Raw genomic sequence first — 18,933 nt, 5'->3', positions numbered from 1 at the left:
ACAAACCACATTAAACCGTTATTTTTTTTGTGGATGAAAAGGGAGCTCTTGAATCTTTTCAAGTTGCTCGAAAACGTCGGATTTTCTTGGAGCTTTTCAAAAGCCCATAGAACGAAGCGATGTCGCTTAGGAAGGTCGAGCAACTTCTGTTCTTGCACAAGCTGTATTTTGTACGCTTTCAATTTAAGATCACGACGTAAAATGCGTCAAGTCGTTCCATACGTCAGTCGGAGTTGCTGCGAACGGCGCTAAATCGACTCTTCACGGTCTTCGTGTACACTCTCAGCTGGGGCTACTATATTTTCTTCATTGCGTGCTGGGCGTGGTCTATTCGATCGAATATTATCCAATAATGAATGCTGAGTCTCAAGCTGAATGATGGTGTTGGGACTAGTATGCTCAGTAGGACGATTATGTTGACCATAAGTTGAGCGAAGTGTGCGAAACACATTTTTTACAGAACGTGAATAAAATTGAACGATTTGTCCTAAGACTTTCCATGATGAAATGCCATACTGAACAAAAGTAACATAACAGCTGTGAAAAAAGTACCTCTACTTCCCAGTTTTCATAGGCTGGAGATTTTTTCGCTCCTCTTCATAATTACAAGGCGCCCGATGCCTTCCTCACGTGGTTTGGTTTCCTTGAGACCTGTCATCCTGTTCCTATCAAGGATAAACCCTAAGTACCTCACCCTGTCCAAGGATTGAAGAATACAGCCTAACAACGAGAAAATTAATAAAACTAGCTCAGTTTTACTTGGATTTATGACTATCCCATTTTTATCTGCCCACCTGTTTACCACTTTAAGATACCCTTAAGATCAAAAACGGTGTTTAAGAATTTTCCTTTTGCCAGAAGAGCTACACCCTCCACGGGGAAGCAACGTCACTCAAGTTCCTTCAAAAGATTGTTCACCACTAGTATCCAAAGCAAAACTAAAGGAAGCCAGCTTTAAATTTGCCGCTACTTACTTTCCGAAGTACCCGTGTTCCGTCCAAAATTGTATCATAACATCTTTACTTTATTTCCTATTAGTATTTTTGGTATTAAAATAGGTTACTCGTTTCACTGTGCCGCGGAATAGACGAAACTTTAAGGAAAAATGTTATAAAGTCACATTAACACGTACGACTGAGCAAAAGTTATTAATGTGGAAAGTAACACCAACAATACCAACAACAAACAACACATAAGCGTATCTCATAAAGTAGTTGCGAGAAAACTCTTTGTGTTAAATTTTTTTCTACAGAAGAATTCTGCACATCTCAACAACATATGAACATATAAATATTTTGAACATACAGTACAGCTGTGAACAACAAAATAGCTACACTTTTGAATTTACACTTTGATTTTTGTTGCAAAATGTGCAACGGGAAGGAGAATAATTCCGTGATTATGAAGAAAATAACCCTGAATATCTAAAAAAAAGAGATCAGATTTTCGGTCAAATTAACGTTCTTCTTCTCCTTTACTACCGTAGACATCGCTTACACGATTATAGCCGAGTTACAGCTCTTCGCTATTTGGCGACAATTCGAGATACCAAGTCCGGCCAGGTCCTTCTCCATTTGATTTCTCCAGCGAAGTGGAAGTCTTCCTCTTTCTCTGCTTTCACCGACGGATACTGAACCGAAAGAACCATAAATCTTACTCAAAACTTTTCTCTCGAACACTTTTAAGGCCGGTTCATCAGATGATGTGATTGCCCATGCCTCCGCGCTATAACGGGAATAGGACAGGAATAATGAGGAACTTGTAGAATTTGGTCTTCGTTCATCGAGAGAGAATTTTACTTTTTAATTGCTTAGTCAGTTCAAAGTAGTACCTGTTGTCAGGAACGATTCTTCGTTGGACTTCAAGGCTGATATTTTTTGTTGGTGTTGATACTAGTTCCAGGATAGACGAAATTATCGACGTGTTACGTACATACGTATTATCACAGTCAGTGACGTGTGGGTCAACTCGCGAATGCAATGACCGTTTGTTTGATGGTTGGAGATCTTTCGTCATTTCCCCGTTTACAATCATTCCCACACGTTTCTCTTCATTATTCAGTCTAGAGAAAACAGAACTAGCGGTGCGGTTGTCGAGGCCAATGATATCAATATCATCGGCGTATGCCGGCAAAAAAAAATATAAAAAAAATTTACCTTCCCCATTCAACTCCTGCCTCGTATTATTTTCGACATCCATAGCTTGTAGAAGTCACAGTATCCTTGTCTGAGTCCTCGCTTGGTATCGAACGGCTCGGAGAGATCCTTCTCGATCCTGTCTGTGCTTTTGGTGTTACACAAAGTTATTTTACACAGCCATATTAACTTTGGTTCGATCTTCGGGTCTTCGAATATTGTAGTGTTACCTTGGGCAATAATCTATTCCAAATTTTGTAAAGATATTTTGTCAAATAAAATAGTTTTCTATACAAGAACTTGATTTTAATCGGTCATTTTCTATGACAGCTGGAGGCTATAGTGATCCAATATCGGCGAAATACTTTATTATTTTAGAAATAGAGATATAAATCGGCTTATAGGCAGACGATGAGACTTCTTAGTCCGATCCATTACAGCTACGCATCAATCAATTTCAACCCGCTAGACTGGACTGGGTATCTTGGCTCAAACTAATTAATCAGCTTTGATTATAAATTTGTGGATCAGTAAACTCAATTTCTACCTCCTCTTCCTTTTTTACTCACCCTCACCACTCGATTTAAGTTAGGTCAATTGGTAATTTATAAAAGCTCGAAAAACATAATGATCGCTCTATTGGTTTATGAGCATCATGTGACTCCTTGTACCGATTTGAAAAAAATTTGCATTTGAAAGCAGCACCAAATTTATTAAGTTAAGTTTAATAAATTATAATATGTGGGCGTTTCATTTAACTGGTAAAACCGCTTATTATTTCATCCGTCTTTTTGGCTCGCTTTGATTGATCTCTAACCCCTGTTCGGAAGAGAAATCCACAACAGAATTCTCCCAATGAGTTTTATAGAAACGAGTATACAGCGATTATGCTTGCGTTTTTGCTTTTAAGTCACTATTTTATTATACCAATCATAGGAATTTATACCAGTTGTTTGGTCGATTCAATTTGTACCACAATTTGGCGAATTTAGACAGCTAAGCTTAGATTTTATTCTCAGTTCATGGCTAAAAACGGATAACTGCATATTTTTTGACAAATCACAGTCGTGAATTTAAGTCTAAATAAAGTTCTCATAACGCAAATATGTACATACTTACCGTTATATGCATGTGCGTTAGCCATGACACCCACACAGAGCCGAAAACGTGCAAATGAGCAATGCTCGCCAACACAACCTCTTGCCAACACTCACAGCCGAATAAAAACATAAGTACATACATACATCGAAGTCCATACTTATCTATGTAAATTTATGGTACGCTTTCAGTTGGGACGTCGTGGCAACAAGCCAAACAAATAAATATTTCAAGTGGTTGTTGCCAAAAGAGAGTTTGTGCCTTTGTGAAGGAGCAATAAAAACAATTGTTACAGCAAAAAATGAGCAACTTCAATTGTTTACCACCAAATGCCTGACGGTAAGGTGCGGATACCCTGCCGACCGACCATCCAACCGAGCCGAGCCGCTCCACAATGGGAACATGAGTGCGGAACTGAAGCACAAATAAGTAAAGTTCGCATGCCAATCGACTGAGCAGTGGGTAGTTGGTCGAAAGTATGTGGCCCGTGGCCAACCAATGTGGAACAAAAAGTGGCAACACACCAGAAAACAACAACAACGTCAGTAACAAGAAAATTTCACATATCGCTATTTTTCATGGAAATGTGTAAATGCATGCACATATACATTCATACATCCATATAGATATGTATATAGTACAAAGACGATTCGATAAATATTTAACCTCCGAAGACAATCAAAAATTTTGAAAAAGTGACTAGTTATTGCGCAATATTAGCTTAATACACTTTACCCAGATATGCTCCAACTGGATTAAGCCGTCTAAAAAATACGTTTTCTGGAGATCTTCAAGTTTAATTGAGCAGGTACAATATTCTATAAGACTGTACATTGATATCATTAGCCTCAACACCCGCGTCGTTAGTTCTGCTTTCTCCAGACTGGATAAAGAAGCGAAGCAAATAGGACTGGTAGTGAACGAGGGCAAGACGAAATATCTCCTGTTATTAAACAAACAGTCGTCGCACTCGCGACTTGGCTGCCACGTCCCTGTTGACAGTTTTAACTTCGTCTATCTTGGAACCACTATTAAGACCAACAACAATTTCAGCCTCGAAATCCAACGCAGAATAACTCTTGCCAACAGGTGCTACTTCGAACTGAGTAGGCAATTGAGAAGTAAACTTCTCTCGACGAACAAAGACCAAGCTCTATCAGTCACTCATTATTCCCGTCCTGCTTTATGGTGCAGATGCATGGACGATGACAACATCCAATGAGTCGACGTAACGAGTTTTCGAGAGAAAGGTTCTCTGGAAGATTTATGGTTCTTTGAGCTTTGGCAACGCCGAATACCGCAGTCGATGGAAAGATGAGCTGTACGAAATATTCGACGGCATAGACATAGTTCAGCGAATTAAGAGACAGCGGCGCTGGCTAGGTCTTGTCGTCCAAATGTACGAAAATACTCCAGCTCTGAACATATTCGACGCAGTACCTGACGGAGGAAGCAGAGGAAGAGGAAGACCTCCACTCCTTTGGAAAGAGCAGGTGGCCTGGCTACACTTAGAATCTTCAATTGGTGCCAAACCGCGAAAAGGAAGAACGACTGGTGCACTATTGTAAACTCGGCTATAACTGCGTAAGCGGTGTCTACGGAAATAAAGAAGAGAAGATCTTCAAAGTAGGTCAGCAAGGCAAGCAATGATAACCTCATTATTCGGTTCCAAATTTGGCAACATTCTGTGGATGGAGCAGCAGTTGAATCCCGCAAAACGGTAGCCATCATCTTTCCGGCAGATAGGACAGTCTTCTCTTTCGTCAGAGCTTTTTCGCCGGATGGAGAACAAAGTTTCGTTTCCTTGATGTCTGGTGCCTTAAAGAAGATCCAGGTTATGTCAACAAACCTAGTTTAATTTAATTGCTCGATTTCCCTTAAAAAAAATCGAATCACGGAGCACTTTTTCCATTTTTCTAAAATCTACGGGATCGCCGATTTATAGTCACAACAAAGCCAGGAGTCTGATTTGATTGAAAACTTTACAAAAGCTATCTACGTGAACCTACTACACATAATCTAAATATACATTACAACAACAAAAACGTATGATACTGTATGATAGTAAAGTTACCTTGTGATAGTGGAGCCAACGTACGGAAAGGCTAAATATTGAGGCTTAAAAATGGTGGACCAGCCTCGTAAACTGATAGTACAAACATATGTACATATATCGGAAAGTCTGTTCATTCGCATGTGTGTGTATGAGTGGCAAATTTGGGGTTATGTGTGCAGAAACATAAGTGGACGTACTTAAATGGCGAAAAGGCTAATATACGCCCCTATCCGCATCGAACTTTCTGCTTAGTCCCTACGAATAAAAGTGCAAACTCACACACATACACCCGCAAATGTTTACTGTGTGCGCATACAAAGAGTGAGGGCCAGATATTTTAAACTTTTGACCAATTTCAACTTTGGCTTGGCTTGGCTCGGCTGGTGCAGCAGTTGGTGGCTACAACATACGGCTTCGTCGAACGCCACCAGCGCCACCTTCGCAATTTATTGCCATGGCAATCTGCTGCCACTCGTACTTTTGATTGCGGACTTGCCAGCAACTATGTAACTACTTACATGACTGTAGGTGTGTATGTATGTCGGTACACAAGTGCGGCTCGGTCGCATTTTTATTGCACTAACTGCCCCAAACCATTTGTAATTGTTGCTTCACACACATGCTACCGATAACTGTTTATGGTTTATAGTCAGATACATACATACAAACATACGTCATTTTAACCACACATAATGCCCACATAGCCCCCACATGCCCACTAAACTCAACGCCCACTTCATTTTCGTTGATATTACCGTCGCTGTTCATATTGCTGGTGCCCCCCAATCCGCTTTGGCGTTTCCATTTGCGGTTATAAATATTTTACTCTCACTGCGCCAACAGTTCTGCAGACTTGCAGTGCGTTACCATTTGACCAAAATCATTTTTGAAAGCAATGACAAGGATTCGCGAATTGAAATGCAACGGACTGCCACAAGCACATGCCGACTTTTCGCTAAAATATGGCCCTTTGTATGCTTGTGTGTACGTATGTTAGTTAAAAAAATTTGGCGAAGTATATATTAGTTGCGCTATCGCTTTGTGAGTAGAATGTCCAATGTGAGCGCAGTTGTCCCTTCTTCCTTTTAAGCTCAAGGCTTATCGTAGGACTTTAAAGCCATAGGCCATTGAGAGAAAACCGAAGACCGTAGATGATTGTGGCGAATTGTTGGAGAAAAAATCTATAATACATTGTGGCAGAATACCGGATCCCCTGAGGACTCCGATCCACTGAGAAATTGCCCCCGATCTCTTTCAATGCTCAGAGAGTTAGTTTGTACCCTTTTCTTTTAGACTGAAGACCTACCAATGGACTGAGGAGGTTAGTTTAGATTTTAATCAAAGATCATAAAATACTTACAGTCGCATTACGAAGATAGCACACCTCTAAGTCTGGCCATTTCTCCAAAGTATGTCGATGACTACAAATGGGTTCTTGGGTTCGCATATGGCGAGCAAATTTACTTTTTATTTGCACCAAGTTCTGTAGCTGAGCAATTTAAGGGCATAGTTCTTCCTTAAGCACGTTCCTATTATTATCGTCAACCGGTTGTTGTAGCGGTTGTCTAAACCCCGCTTGGGTGGTAAGGTTCAGGTTTTCATTGAAGTCATCTTACTTTAAGCTCAGGAAACATGCAGTTTCGATGGGGTCGGACCATAATAAGAGGTGTTTTAGATAAGTGGGTTTCTTTGGGCAGCAAAAGAATGGTTAGGATAGTGCAGGAATTCATTGCACGCAGGACATATATTTGATATGTCAGGGTCCCACACTTCTTAGACTTTGCGATGATTTCTAACTCAAATTTCATAATCATATCGTGTTTGGTCGGATTGGACAGGATGCTGTTATAGATATCGAGGTGTCCAGTAATTTAGTCCGCTTGTGCTTTAGAATATCGGTTTACTTTCCTGAAAGTGGTGTAGGTGTTCAAAAGAATTGCCGCTTTGACGGTTAGTGGACAACTGGATAACAACTTGGAGAGACATATGAGAAGGATGAGGATATATTTGAGGATCTCTTACAGTCGCCTATCAATATAATTTTGATCATAGTCGCTCAAAGAGGGAAGCATTAATTTGTTTCTTGAAGCCTCAAGTTATTGCCTCGAATTAGGGTTCTAATATCGTGGTTGATTTTGACATTGACATGGCGGTAAATAGGCAAAATTTGTGTCTCCCGTTATATCGAGTGGAGTTAAGATGAATTGATGCCATGATGCTGAAGCGTGATTGGGCTCGTGAGTTGTTAAATATCATAGTCGCTGGTTTTGAAGGAAAATAAAGCTAAAAGGTTGCCATCTGTTTGAACATTTTTCACTCAAGGGAATCTGACGCTAAAAAGCGAAGCATGAATTGTTATTTAGATGGGAACGGAAAGGTTTGTCAGGATGCATGGCCTTCGCGATCGCTTTTCTTTGAACGCTACTGACGCTCGGAGATTTGCAGCATAATAGATTGCTAATTGGATGAAGAGGAGATTGGTTTCCTCTGATTGTTTCTAACATACCATGGGAAGTTCAGAGCTGATCTTAGTAGACGCATATATGTCGCTTGAAGCTTCGACAGTTGCCGGGGGAGGCAGAACCCCAAATAGGAATGACGTAGGAACATATGCTTCAAATGATGGCTTTGAATGCTCGTTTCTTGGTGCTTGGGGAAACACTTTTGTATGTAAAAAAGGGATTCAGTTAGCTGAAGGCGCCGTTGGCTTTATCTCGAACTGCTTAGATTTGTTTCGTCCAGGTTAGCCGCCTGTCGAAGACAAGACCGAGGTATTTCGCGGAGGGCCTCTATTTGGTGGAGAACCTATTTACCAAGATCTTTAGCGGTTGTCGCGATCGCGAAAACGAAGGAGATAATTTTATTGAGGACGAATGTGTTTTTTCCTCTCTTGGAAGTAACAGTAACTTCTGAACAAAACTGAGGAGAGTTTGAGGCCTTGGGGGACTCCGACCGTGATCGGGTGAGTTTCGGAGAGCTCACTATTCACTCGACCAGTGGTTTTCCGGTTAGACAAGGAGGAATAGACTAAGCCGATTAAGTATTGTTGGAAGTTTTGCTTTATGAGCTTATAAATGAGCCCATTATGCCAGGCCCGCTCGAATGATTGCTTGCATTTGAGGTTCTTAGCCGCAAATTCGGCGACCCGTAGTAGTTGGCACGCGGTACCGTGTCTTCCGAAACCCATGTTAGAAGTCAGGAAGAATTTTCTCTTCCGTAACAAATTTCTCCAACTGGAAGGTAATTATGCTTTCAGCTACTTTAGGTGAGGGTGCAAAGTAAGCTGATGAGGCGATGTTTTACCGGGTCGCTTAGGGTTTTACCCGGTTTTGGGAAGAAAGACGACTGTAGCGGCTTTCCAGACGGGGGAAAATATTGGAAACGCATCATGGCGTTTATGATGTTGCTTAGGGCGACAAGGATTTTTAGGACGCCGTTACCGATGCCGTTATGATTTTTGAGAGAGCGGAAGCCTTTTTCAAGTAAACACGCAATTAAATAAATGTTTTATGAAAGTTTATTAAAAGCGTTAAAAATTAGAGTAAAAATCACAATCATCTGTATATAACATAGTGATACTAGATAACACAAAAAAAATTAACAATCTCTTTTTAAACAACAAATAAATAAATATAACAATTATTGCAAAGCATATATAAATAGTTTCATAAATATAAAATATGAGTTTAACAAATAATTTTAAAGCCATTTTTTTTAAATATTCTTGTTGAAACATGTCTTTGGTTTTAGTTTTTGAGATTTACTGTTAGCGTATTTTATGCTTATATTACGACTAAGCATATACATATACATATATATGTATGTATATAGTAATAATAATAGGCAACAAAGCATTGTTTCATAAAGCACTTCGTTTTCACTAATTGTTACAATATAATAATTGATAATTTTATATTTTATTTCACTTAGTAAAATAATTATGTTATAAAAACTGCAGTCAGCCACTTAATTGAGTCAAATTTATATAGAGAAAACTTGCTAACTGACTCAATTAAGTGGCTGTCTGAACGCCTCATAAGTCATTTATTTTATTGTAAACATTTGTAACACAACTAAAATTATTGAATGAATTGACTAGAATGTTAAATGAGTTGCACGGCTGTTAGCTTTTAAAAGCTTCGTTATAAAATTAGCATTAACTTTTGATTTTTGAGTATTATAATTACTTGTTTGAATAAATTAAATATCATATTTGAGTATTGTATTATTTTTTGTTATAGTTGTATAAATGTTTGATGTTAGTATATGTAAATGTATAAATTTTATGCTATTATGCCTTAGCTGTCAAAGTTCAGCGGGCAATTTTAATTCTTTAAACTATGTACCTAAATATTTTCTATATGAAAATGAGTATGTAGCATTTCAAAAGGTACCGTTATTACTAAGCATTATGAACACACAACTACAAAAGCACGTTTTTTGTTTACAGACTGCTGCATGGGGTTGCCACCAGTACTTTAGTAGTTATTTTAAACCTTAAAAATTCCGAATATTTAAAATTTTTTATATAATAAAAATTATTTTAAACACAAAACACTCGGTCATCTTATTTTACGTTCTATAATATTTTTTTTTTTTTTAACAAAACAATCGAATAGGAAACAGCGTTATTTTATAGTTAAGGCAAGTGTACATTTGTGCATTACTTAGTGCTTTGGTTGTCATTTCAGTTGATTCAATGTCTTTGTTAATGTACTTAATTTAGATTTTTTCGCTAATTTTCTACTTATTTACTATGGTTATATAATTATAGATATTATTTGGTTTAAATGACTAGTCACTGACACTTAGCAGCTCGAGCTTATTTATATCTTTTTCACTTGAATAACTTAAATATATTGCAACCGAGTATTTCATTCTGTGGTATTTGAGTATTTATATGCACATTTTAAAGCCTCCAATCTTAAAGCAAATTATTGTATAGCACATACTGCAGATGAACCTGAATATTGATTATTTAAGCGTCTTTTCATGCCCTCCAAATAAATATCACGATGGAATAGACCAGCCGCCAATGGAATACTGCAAAACGAATGTGTACAAATTAGTATAAAAAGTACATAATAATATAAGTGGGGTCTACTACGCTTCCTTCTAAGTGTTTTAAACTTCGAGGCAAACTTATTATACCCTGTTCAAGCGATAATGAATAATAAAATTTGACAAAAAAAAATGAAACTTACGAATCGGTGCCCGCGCGAATCTGTGTTTTGAACAATGCCCACACCGGTTTGTGATCCGAAGTTGTTATAGATGGCACAGAATCATACAGCAAACACTGCACATATGGCTGTGGAGCGTTTACACCTGACGCAATCGTACTGCCACGACGTATGCCCAAACCCTGTGACTGTCTGTACTTATAGAGAATGCGATCGGTATATGCGGGAGCGCGTTGTTTGGATGACGTATCGAAATGTTGAGTGCCAGGATCATACTAAAATTAACAAGCAAAAAAAAGCATAAAGTTTGCATACAATTTTCATAAAATTTCAAAGCTATTAAGACATACCTTATATGTTGGCGGAAATGTTATATTCGCTTCCATAAAACCACGAAAAGCAGCGCCGTCTGCCAAAACTGATGATAATTGATCGGTATGCATATAGCCGTGTGGCAAGTGTGAGGGTAGTGGAAATTTTGTATTTTGAATCCATTCCAAGAGTTTTTCACGCGGTTCACCAAGACGAAAATTGAGGTCACCACACCAAAAGACATTATCGAAATTCTGTGTTACATCCTTATTTTTATGACGTAAATTTAAATTTTTTGGCAAATCAAGCGCATGTATAATGCGTTTCACATCGGACACGCGTTCTTTGACTTTCTGCTGATGAGCTGTCAAGTGTGATGTAACGAATAGCATTGATGTACCGAAGATACAAAAGGATATAGCGACGGCGCCTTTCGTACGAAAAGCAGTGCCGGTACGCACAGAAAAGGAGGCATCCTCTGGCGCTGAGCAATACCAAATAAGATCTCGACGCATGTAAATAGCCAAATGCAGTGTGCCTAAGTTAGTTGAATAGAAAAGTACGTGCGATGGTCCTAGGGTCTCTTGTATTGTCACTTCCCATTCGAAACGATCGGGACTGGATTCTTGTGTGCCCATAGCGACCACGTCGGGCACATGCTCCACAGTTAATGGCAGTACAAAGTCATTCATTTGCCTGAAATTAAAAATTGTGCGTGAAAACTATGCAAATGACATGTAATTTAAAATTTTTATTTTTTTATTATTTCTATTACTTTGGTGGATTTTGCCCATTCATATTCCACGTGCCCACGAATATTGTAATTTCTTTATTTGGCAAAATGCGGTCCAGTTCCGCAGGTCCCAGCAGTGCTGAAGATCCCATGTGTCCCTCCATGAAACTTCTGTTGAAATTTGATTACAAAAACAAAATTATAAACAATTCAAGTGTTAAATATTTTATTTAAAATAGTATTAATGTGTTGTTTACCTTTCTCGTGCTTTATCCGTGGGTATTAAGCTTAGCACTTGAGCACTCAGCAGCGCACGCCGTGCTAAGCCTACTTGACTAGATTGCAATCGTTGCATCTGTATATTTTCATGCGAACTGAAACGCATATTTTGTGCTTCGTGTGTTTCCAATTCTCTCGCTATATCTGGCTGGATAGCAATATTTGGCGAAGACATGTGTTGTGGTGTTGTTGCCCGTTTTATGTTGTTGGCTGGCGCATCGTTTAATTTAGGCTCCAACGTTGGTAACTCCTTGCCTGGTGGATATAGCTTCAGTCGTAGTCGTGAACGACAAGCCGAAACTGCTAATGGACGTATTGGACCGCTACAATGTGCGCCATCATTATTATGTGTTGGCACTTGTTCACTTTGACCACTTTTTAGTGATACATTTGACGGACTGCTATGTGAAGAGGTAAACATCACCTTAGCCGTAACTGGAGATTCTGGTGCACTGGAACATTCGGTTAAATTCACTCTTGCAATTTTATTTGTCAAATTTGCATCACCTTTTGGCAATTGCATGGACGAATTTTCATCGGATGACTGTAGGGAAACCGATGTGTTATCTATAAAACTCCAACATAACGTTTGACTATCACGTTTGAGCGTTGTATTGGCTGGATCTGGTATTGAGTTGTAACGCACTGTTACTGGCGGTGTCATGGGTTTCTTTTCAGCTTTGCAACATAAACTAAATTGGTGGCTGAAACGATTATGATTCGGGGAACGATATTTAACTGTCTTTCGCAGCACCACTTCAGCAGCGCCACTATCGCTTTGTGAGCCATCAGTGCTACGCCTACGCGCATATGAATTGGAGTTTAGAGCATTATTGTTGTATGTTTGTCCTAGATAATTGCCATGAGCTGGTAGCGTTTTACTCTTCGTTGTTAAGGCATCACTATTATTTTTTAAACCATTTTGTTTTTGCGAAGAAACAGGTGAGCGTTGACGGTCAGCTGAACACTTGGCGAAGGTCACATCATGACTGGTGTTATCATGGTAATGCCCACATGCGGATGATGGACGCAAATGGTCCGTTGATTTGTCATGTTTCTTAGAATCACCATCTCTTGGATGTGGCTCTATTTTACTGGAACGCTTTGTCAAAAATCCCAAAATAGATAAGTGTTTGTGGGGTAAGCGAGGACTAGAGTTGGCGCTTTCAACGCGCTCTTCACTATTGCATTCCTGCATTATTAATATTTCAGTTTTATATTTGTGAAATCTGATTTAACGTTACACGACGTTTAAATTCATCGCTTTTTTGTAATTTATATCCATAATTCCATTTTTTCTTTGTGCATTTGATAAAGATATAAATTAAACTAATCATTAATTCAATCAAGGCAATCCATTGAGTGAGGAACAAGCGAATAGCATATATATGTGCATATTTCTCTGTTATATGCAATACATTCTATATATTATATCAATTTGGATTTCTTATTCTAATTGTCGCTTTGAATACTTGTATGTTTACATACATATGTATATGTTTAAGTATTTAATTTTTGCATCCAGCACAAAGTTGTTCCACCTCCACATTTGCCACAATTACTTGTACATATATAAATACATGCACACATTTATATTTGTGTATCATTTCTTTTTAACTATTCTTGATAACGCCAGCGGTAGATAACGGTCATTCCCAGTGCACCCAGAAGTCCATCATTTACAACGTGCCATTAGAAAATCAATACAATTATGCACAACAAAGTATATGTAGTATTCGATAATAGTTTGGAATCAATTAAAGCTTATAAATCTTAATTATACACTTTCTCCTATCATCTTTTTGGTGCTTAAAGTAGAATATATACTTTCGATATAATAAATCCACAAAATCATCATATATTCTTTGATTTATTTCGGCTATAAATTTTAATTACATTTTGTACTTTTTTTATATAAGCTCACAACATCCGTATCACTTTGACAGCAGCTTTCAGTGGTTGCCAATATTTTAAACTTAACTTCATAAGGATGCCACAATTTATTTTAAATTCACCACTTTAAATTGTGGTGGTTTTCCCATTTGGCATGGAACTTCAACACAGTAAATTTCTTCGTCACTGCTCTTTTTATTTACTTTATTTGGGATTTTCGAAATTAAAACATAAACTACGAATGAAAATATCAGCTGTTTATGGTTATAGCACAATTAAGTTACTATAATGAATATCGTTAGGGCTGGCTGCGCGTGAGACCTTTTTAAATGATGAACAGCCCACAAGTGATTATTGTGAATACCAATAAGTACTCTAATAAAATAATCTGGTAACTCTTTAACTTTTGACATCTGTTTTGATTATGATTGCCAAGAAAATATTAAAAATATGTCTGAACGAACAAAACTTCAATTAGAATAGTGTTTGTTGTGAAATTTATACAAAACTTAAAGTAATGGGCCCACCAAAGAAATCAAGAAAGGACAGATTTACCGGAGATAAATTTGGTAAGTGAAGGGTTGTATTGTTTTATATATTTTTAATGCCTAATTTTCAGGGAAGAAACGTCGTGCTGAAGATGAAGCTTTCACGCAATTGGTAGAAGATGGGGATTCTTTGCCTTCTGACGGTGTTACGGAGTTAGACGGAGTGCCAGTGGCTGCTTCTAAAAATGTTGAAACAAACGATGATGGCATTATGACGGACGAGTATGGAGCCAAGGATTATCGTGCACAAATGGAACTGAAGCCTGATCATACAAATCGACCATTGTGGGTTGCGCCAAATGGGCATGTGTTTTTGGAATCGTTTTCGCCAGTTTATAAACATGCACATGACTTTCTAATAGCCATTTCCGAGCCTGTCTGTCGGCCAGAACATATACATGAATATAAATTAACAGCTTACAGTTTATATGCAGCTGTGTCGGTGGGATTACAAACACACGATATAATTGAATACCTCAAACGTTTGAGCAAGACATCAATTCCGGAAGGTATTATTGAGTTTATTAAACTATGTACTTTATCCTATGGAAAAGTGAAATTGGTGCTGAAACACAACAGGTATGTTCATATTAATTGGAGCTAACAAATAACTTGAGACTATTAAAAGATTTAATGTAGGTATTTCATTGAATCACCACATCCCGATATATTACAAAAGCTTTTGAAAGATCCAGTAATTCAACAATGTCGTTTAAAACGCGAAGAAGGCGAAGGTTTTATACAAGGCACATTAGAAGGTAAAGCCATCACACAATTTGGCACGAAATTACCACCAGGTGAAACCGCAGCCACCACATCGACAACTGACAATGATCCCAATGCTGCTACTGCTGCCGGAACAGCAGCTACAACAAATCCTGATGGCACTCCTGCTGTACCAGAAGATATTACAAACTTCTACGACAAAATTGACAACGAAGAAGAAGACGAGGATGAGGCCAATTTAAAAACCGTGTCCTTTGAAGTGAATCAAGAAAAAATCGAAGTCATACAGAAACGCTGCATTGAAATTGAACATCCCTTACTAGCTGAATACGACTTTCGCAACGATACACATAATCCCGATATAAATATAGATTTGAAGCCAGCTGCGGTGCTGCGTCCATATCAAGAGAAAAGTTTGCGTAAAATGTTTGGCAATGGCCGTGCCAGATCCGGTGTGATTGTGTTGCCTTGCGGCGCTGGCAAATCTCTTGTTGGTGTGACAGCCTGTTGCACTGTGCGCAAACGTGCTCTAGTGCTATGCAACAGTGGTGTTTCGGTCGAACAATGGAAACAGCAATTTAAAATGTGGTCCACAGCCGATGACAGTATGATTTGTCGTTTTACATCTGAAGCTAAAGACAAGCCTATGGGTTGTGGTATACTAGTGACCACTTATTCCATGATTACGCATACACAGAAGCGTTCATGGGAAGCAGAACAAACTATGCGCTGGTTACAAGAGCAGGAATGGGGTATTATGGTGCTCGATGAAGTACACACCATACCGGCGAAAATGTTCCGACGTGTGTTGACAATTGTACAATCCCATTGTAAATTGGGTCTGACAGCTACGCTTTTGCGTGAGGATGATAAAATCGCCGATTTGAATTTTCTTATTGGACCGAAACTGTACGAAGCGAATTGGTTAGAATTACAAAAGAAGGGCTACATTGCCAGGGTACAGTGCGCTGAGGTGTGGTGTCCTATGTCACCAGAATTTTATCGCGAATATCTAACAACAAAAACATCGAAGAAAATGTTGCTCTATGTGATGAATCCATCGAAGTTTCGTAGTTGTCAGTTCCTAATAAAATATCATGAAAAGCGCGGTGACAAGACTATTGTGTTCTCGGATAATGTGTTTGCGCTGAAACACTATGCTATAAAGATGAATAAACCGTTCATTTATGGTCCTACCTCACAAAATGAGCGAATACAGATTTTGCAGAACTTTAAATTCAATCAAAAGGTAAAATTATTATTAAAGTATATATATGTATGTATATAAATGAACAAGTTATCCTCATTTCAATTTTGTATGTCCTTAGGTAAACACAATTTTCGTGTCGAAAGTGGCGGATACAAGTTTTGATCTGCCCGAGGCTAATGTTTTGATTCAGATATCCTCACATGGTGGTTCGCGTCGTCAGGAAGCTCAACGTCTTGGACGTATTTTGCGTGCAAAGAAGGGCGCAATTGCAGAGGAATACAACGCCTTCTTCTACACACTCGTCTCGCAGGACACCATGGAAATGAGTTACTCACGCAAGCGTCAAAGATTCTTGGTTAATCAAGGCTACAGTTATAAAGTGATTACACATCTGAGTGGCATGGATACTGATCCGGATCTGATGTATAAAACACGCGAAGAACAATCACAACTTTTGCAGCAAGTATTGTCCGCCTCAGATCTGGATTGCGAGGATGAAAAAGTGCCGGGTGAGCCCGGTTATCGGCCTAGTGGTGGCGCAGCATCTAAACGTGCTGGCGGACTTAGTTCAATGTCTGGCGGTGACGACGCCATCTACTATGAGCAGCGCAGGCGCAATGCAGGATCGGTGCATCCACTTTTCAAGAAATTTAGAGGTTAAGCATGGTATGCCAATTCAAATAAAACTAAGCGCAACACAAATATACAGAGCTTAAGTAAAGTGGTAAATATGTTGTGTATTTAGAATTCACAAAAGGGGAAAATTACATAGTAATCTTATGAATAACTGCTCAAAAATGTGCTAAACACTAGTTTAGTGAGGCCGTGGTCTTCGCGCTCTCATGCCTTATAGCATTAATAAGCTCATAGTTCACCAAAAACACGAATCGTAAGCTGCATATCTGGAAGCACATAAATTAAGTTTAAAAAGAAAAATATTCACTATTTACAATTTACCTCGACCACACAGTTGTTAGCGAGTCGCGTCTTATTTCCAGTCAACAAGGGCACACCATCAATGAAAAGAGGTCGTTTACCTTCATTAGCAATGAAAAAATCACCATTGCTGCGCAGTTTAATTGTGCCCTGACGTCGTGAGATTTTACATGCGGGTCCCTCCAAAGACAGATCGATATCTACGTGCGAGTCCTCAACAAAGCGACCAAAAGTGATCTCCTTCGAACGCATTAAATAACGCACCAAGCGACCCCTAAGCACGGCTAGCGTTTGACCATCAAATTCTGGTGGCGCGACGCCTGTGACCGAGTCCACTAAAACATTCCAACGGCTTAATTCATTTTCCAACAGACGAATTTCACGTTTATTTTGACGGTCTGTCAACGCTAACTCAATCTCCAGCGCTTCATCACGTTGATCATTCAGTTCGGCGTCCAGAATAAGATCCTCAGCATCGGAGAAACTTAGTGGTTGATCGCTCATATGTAGCGGCTTGACCACCTGATCTGGCAGTAATTGATATTGTTTCATCATTTGCCAATGATTCTGCAATGATTTAGCTGTCCGTGCGCTATAGAAAAGGGAGGCATTCTTTTCAAGTAAATCCTGGAACTGCTCCAGTTTTGGGCTATCAGTCTATAAAGAATTTAACTTTAGTCAACACCATATTTAATGGTATAAATCTCTTCTACTTACACTCTTTATAGTTCCCAATAGTTCTTCTTCTTGCACACTGAAAAGTGCCTTACTTTGAACTGACTCCACAAGCTCGGGATGTAGATTTCGCATAGCAGCAACTGCGATACGCGAAATCGCGGGCTCATATAGCAAAGAAAACCAACGAGATTGTAATTCCTGTAAAGTGAACTTGCACGAGAATTTAACGCCTCGATGTACCATACGCAAGTCATTCGTTTGTTGTATGCCAATAATTAGCGCTAAATCGTCAATTGGCTTCCAACGTCCTAAATCTTTCGTAGTAATCTGACTTGGAGGACGACCGGTTTTCTTAGATTTCTTGTTATTGGAACGTGGTGGACGTCTTTTGTCCGTGACATGTGCAGCTAGTGCACGTTCCATTGAAGGTGAAGTTTGTTTAACTGTAGTCGTCGGGTGAACTGGCGGCAGTGGAGTAGATGCTCCAGCTAAAGAAATATTTCCGTTGTTTGTGTTTGGTGCAGATGTCGACGTTGGTGTCTCTCTAATAAAAGTAGAAACCTCAAGATTGCTGTTAGCAGGCGTAGGTGCTTGTAGAACTGCTGTTGATAAAGATTGTGTTTGTGCAGAAGTCTGGGAAGTTGTGCGCTGTCGTCCGACTTTTGGTTCACCTCGCGACTGCGGAAATCCAATGCTGTATTCTACAATTTCGTCGTCAAAACGTTTGCGCTTGATTGAGCGAGACGAGCTATGAACGGAAAATAATTATATTATGTATTAGATGTCTATTGAAACGCTTACCTTCTACGTTTTTGGTCATTCTGCAGTTCAATTGGTAAATTCTGCAATGGCGTCCCTGTTGTTGAAATTTGATTTGATGTTGTTGTTGTTGCAGTCGTAGTAGGCGCAGACAAACTTGTTTTTTCTTTAGTTTTTTGAGCACTAGTCTTGGTAGGCGTTGCATTTGTATCCATGGCGACCACTGATTCGAAAACGGTAAGCCTACTAGGATTTAAATTCTTTTACAAGTATTATTTTTTACAGTATTAAATTTTCTTTTGTCAACAAGCAGCACAGAATTCTGAAAAGTGGAATTTGACAATTCAATCAAACTTATTTTGACAGAAATCAGTGCTGCCATTCAAC

At 38.9% G+C, this 18,933-nt stretch overlaps 4 protein-coding genes across 4 annotated transcripts in view; 1 reads left to right on the top strand and 3 right to left on the bottom strand.

Moving 5' to 3' along the window:
• The window catches only part of LOC126762428 (cell division control protein 6 homolog), a 133,951-nt gene that overhangs the window by 13,583 nt on the left and 101,435 nt on the right, over positions 1–18,933 (bottom strand). The gene's annotated exons all lie outside the window — the stretch shown is intronic.
• Positions 8,833–13,747, bottom strand: LOC126762426 (inositol polyphosphate 5-phosphatase E). The gene is made up of 5 exons (XM_050479147.1): positions 11,775–13,747; positions 11,560–11,688; positions 10,823–11,480; positions 10,494–10,747; positions 8,833–10,332 (listed from the first exon to the last, which is right to left on the bottom strand). The coding sequence occupies exons 1-5, from the start codon at positions 12,992–12,994 to the stop codon at positions 10,224–10,226; spliced, it is 2,370 nt and encodes a 789-aa protein (XP_050335104.1). The 5' UTR covers positions 12,995–13,747; the 3' UTR covers positions 8,833–10,223.
• Positions 14,110–16,902, top strand: LOC126762425 (general transcription and DNA repair factor IIH helicase subunit XPB). The gene is made up of 4 exons (XM_050479145.1): positions 14,110–14,258; positions 14,309–14,816; positions 14,877–16,212; positions 16,292–16,902. The coding sequence occupies exons 1-4, from the start codon at positions 14,207–14,209 to the stop codon at positions 16,832–16,834; spliced, it is 2,439 nt and encodes an 812-aa protein (XP_050335102.1). The 5' UTR covers positions 14,110–14,206; the 3' UTR covers positions 16,835–16,902.
• Positions 16,891–18,888, bottom strand: LOC126762431 (microspherule protein 1). The gene is made up of 4 exons (XM_050479153.1): positions 18,589–18,888; positions 17,827–18,535; positions 17,131–17,766; positions 16,891–17,075 (listed from the first exon to the last, which is right to left on the bottom strand). The coding sequence occupies exons 1-4, from the start codon at positions 18,759–18,761 to the stop codon at positions 16,983–16,985; spliced, it is 1,611 nt and encodes a 536-aa protein (XP_050335110.1). The 5' UTR covers positions 18,762–18,888; the 3' UTR covers positions 16,891–16,982.

This window comes from Bactrocera neohumeralis, chromosome 6 (genome assembly GCF_024586455.1).
Source record: "Bactrocera neohumeralis isolate Rockhampton chromosome 6, APGP_CSIRO_Bneo_wtdbg2-racon-allhic-juicebox.fasta_v2, whole genome shotgun sequence".
Classification (NCBI taxonomy): domain Eukaryota; kingdom Metazoa; phylum Arthropoda; class Insecta; order Diptera; family Tephritidae; genus Bactrocera; species Bactrocera neohumeralis.
Note: the sequence above shows the minus strand (reverse complement) of the source record. Positions and strands in the feature narration are given on the sequence as shown.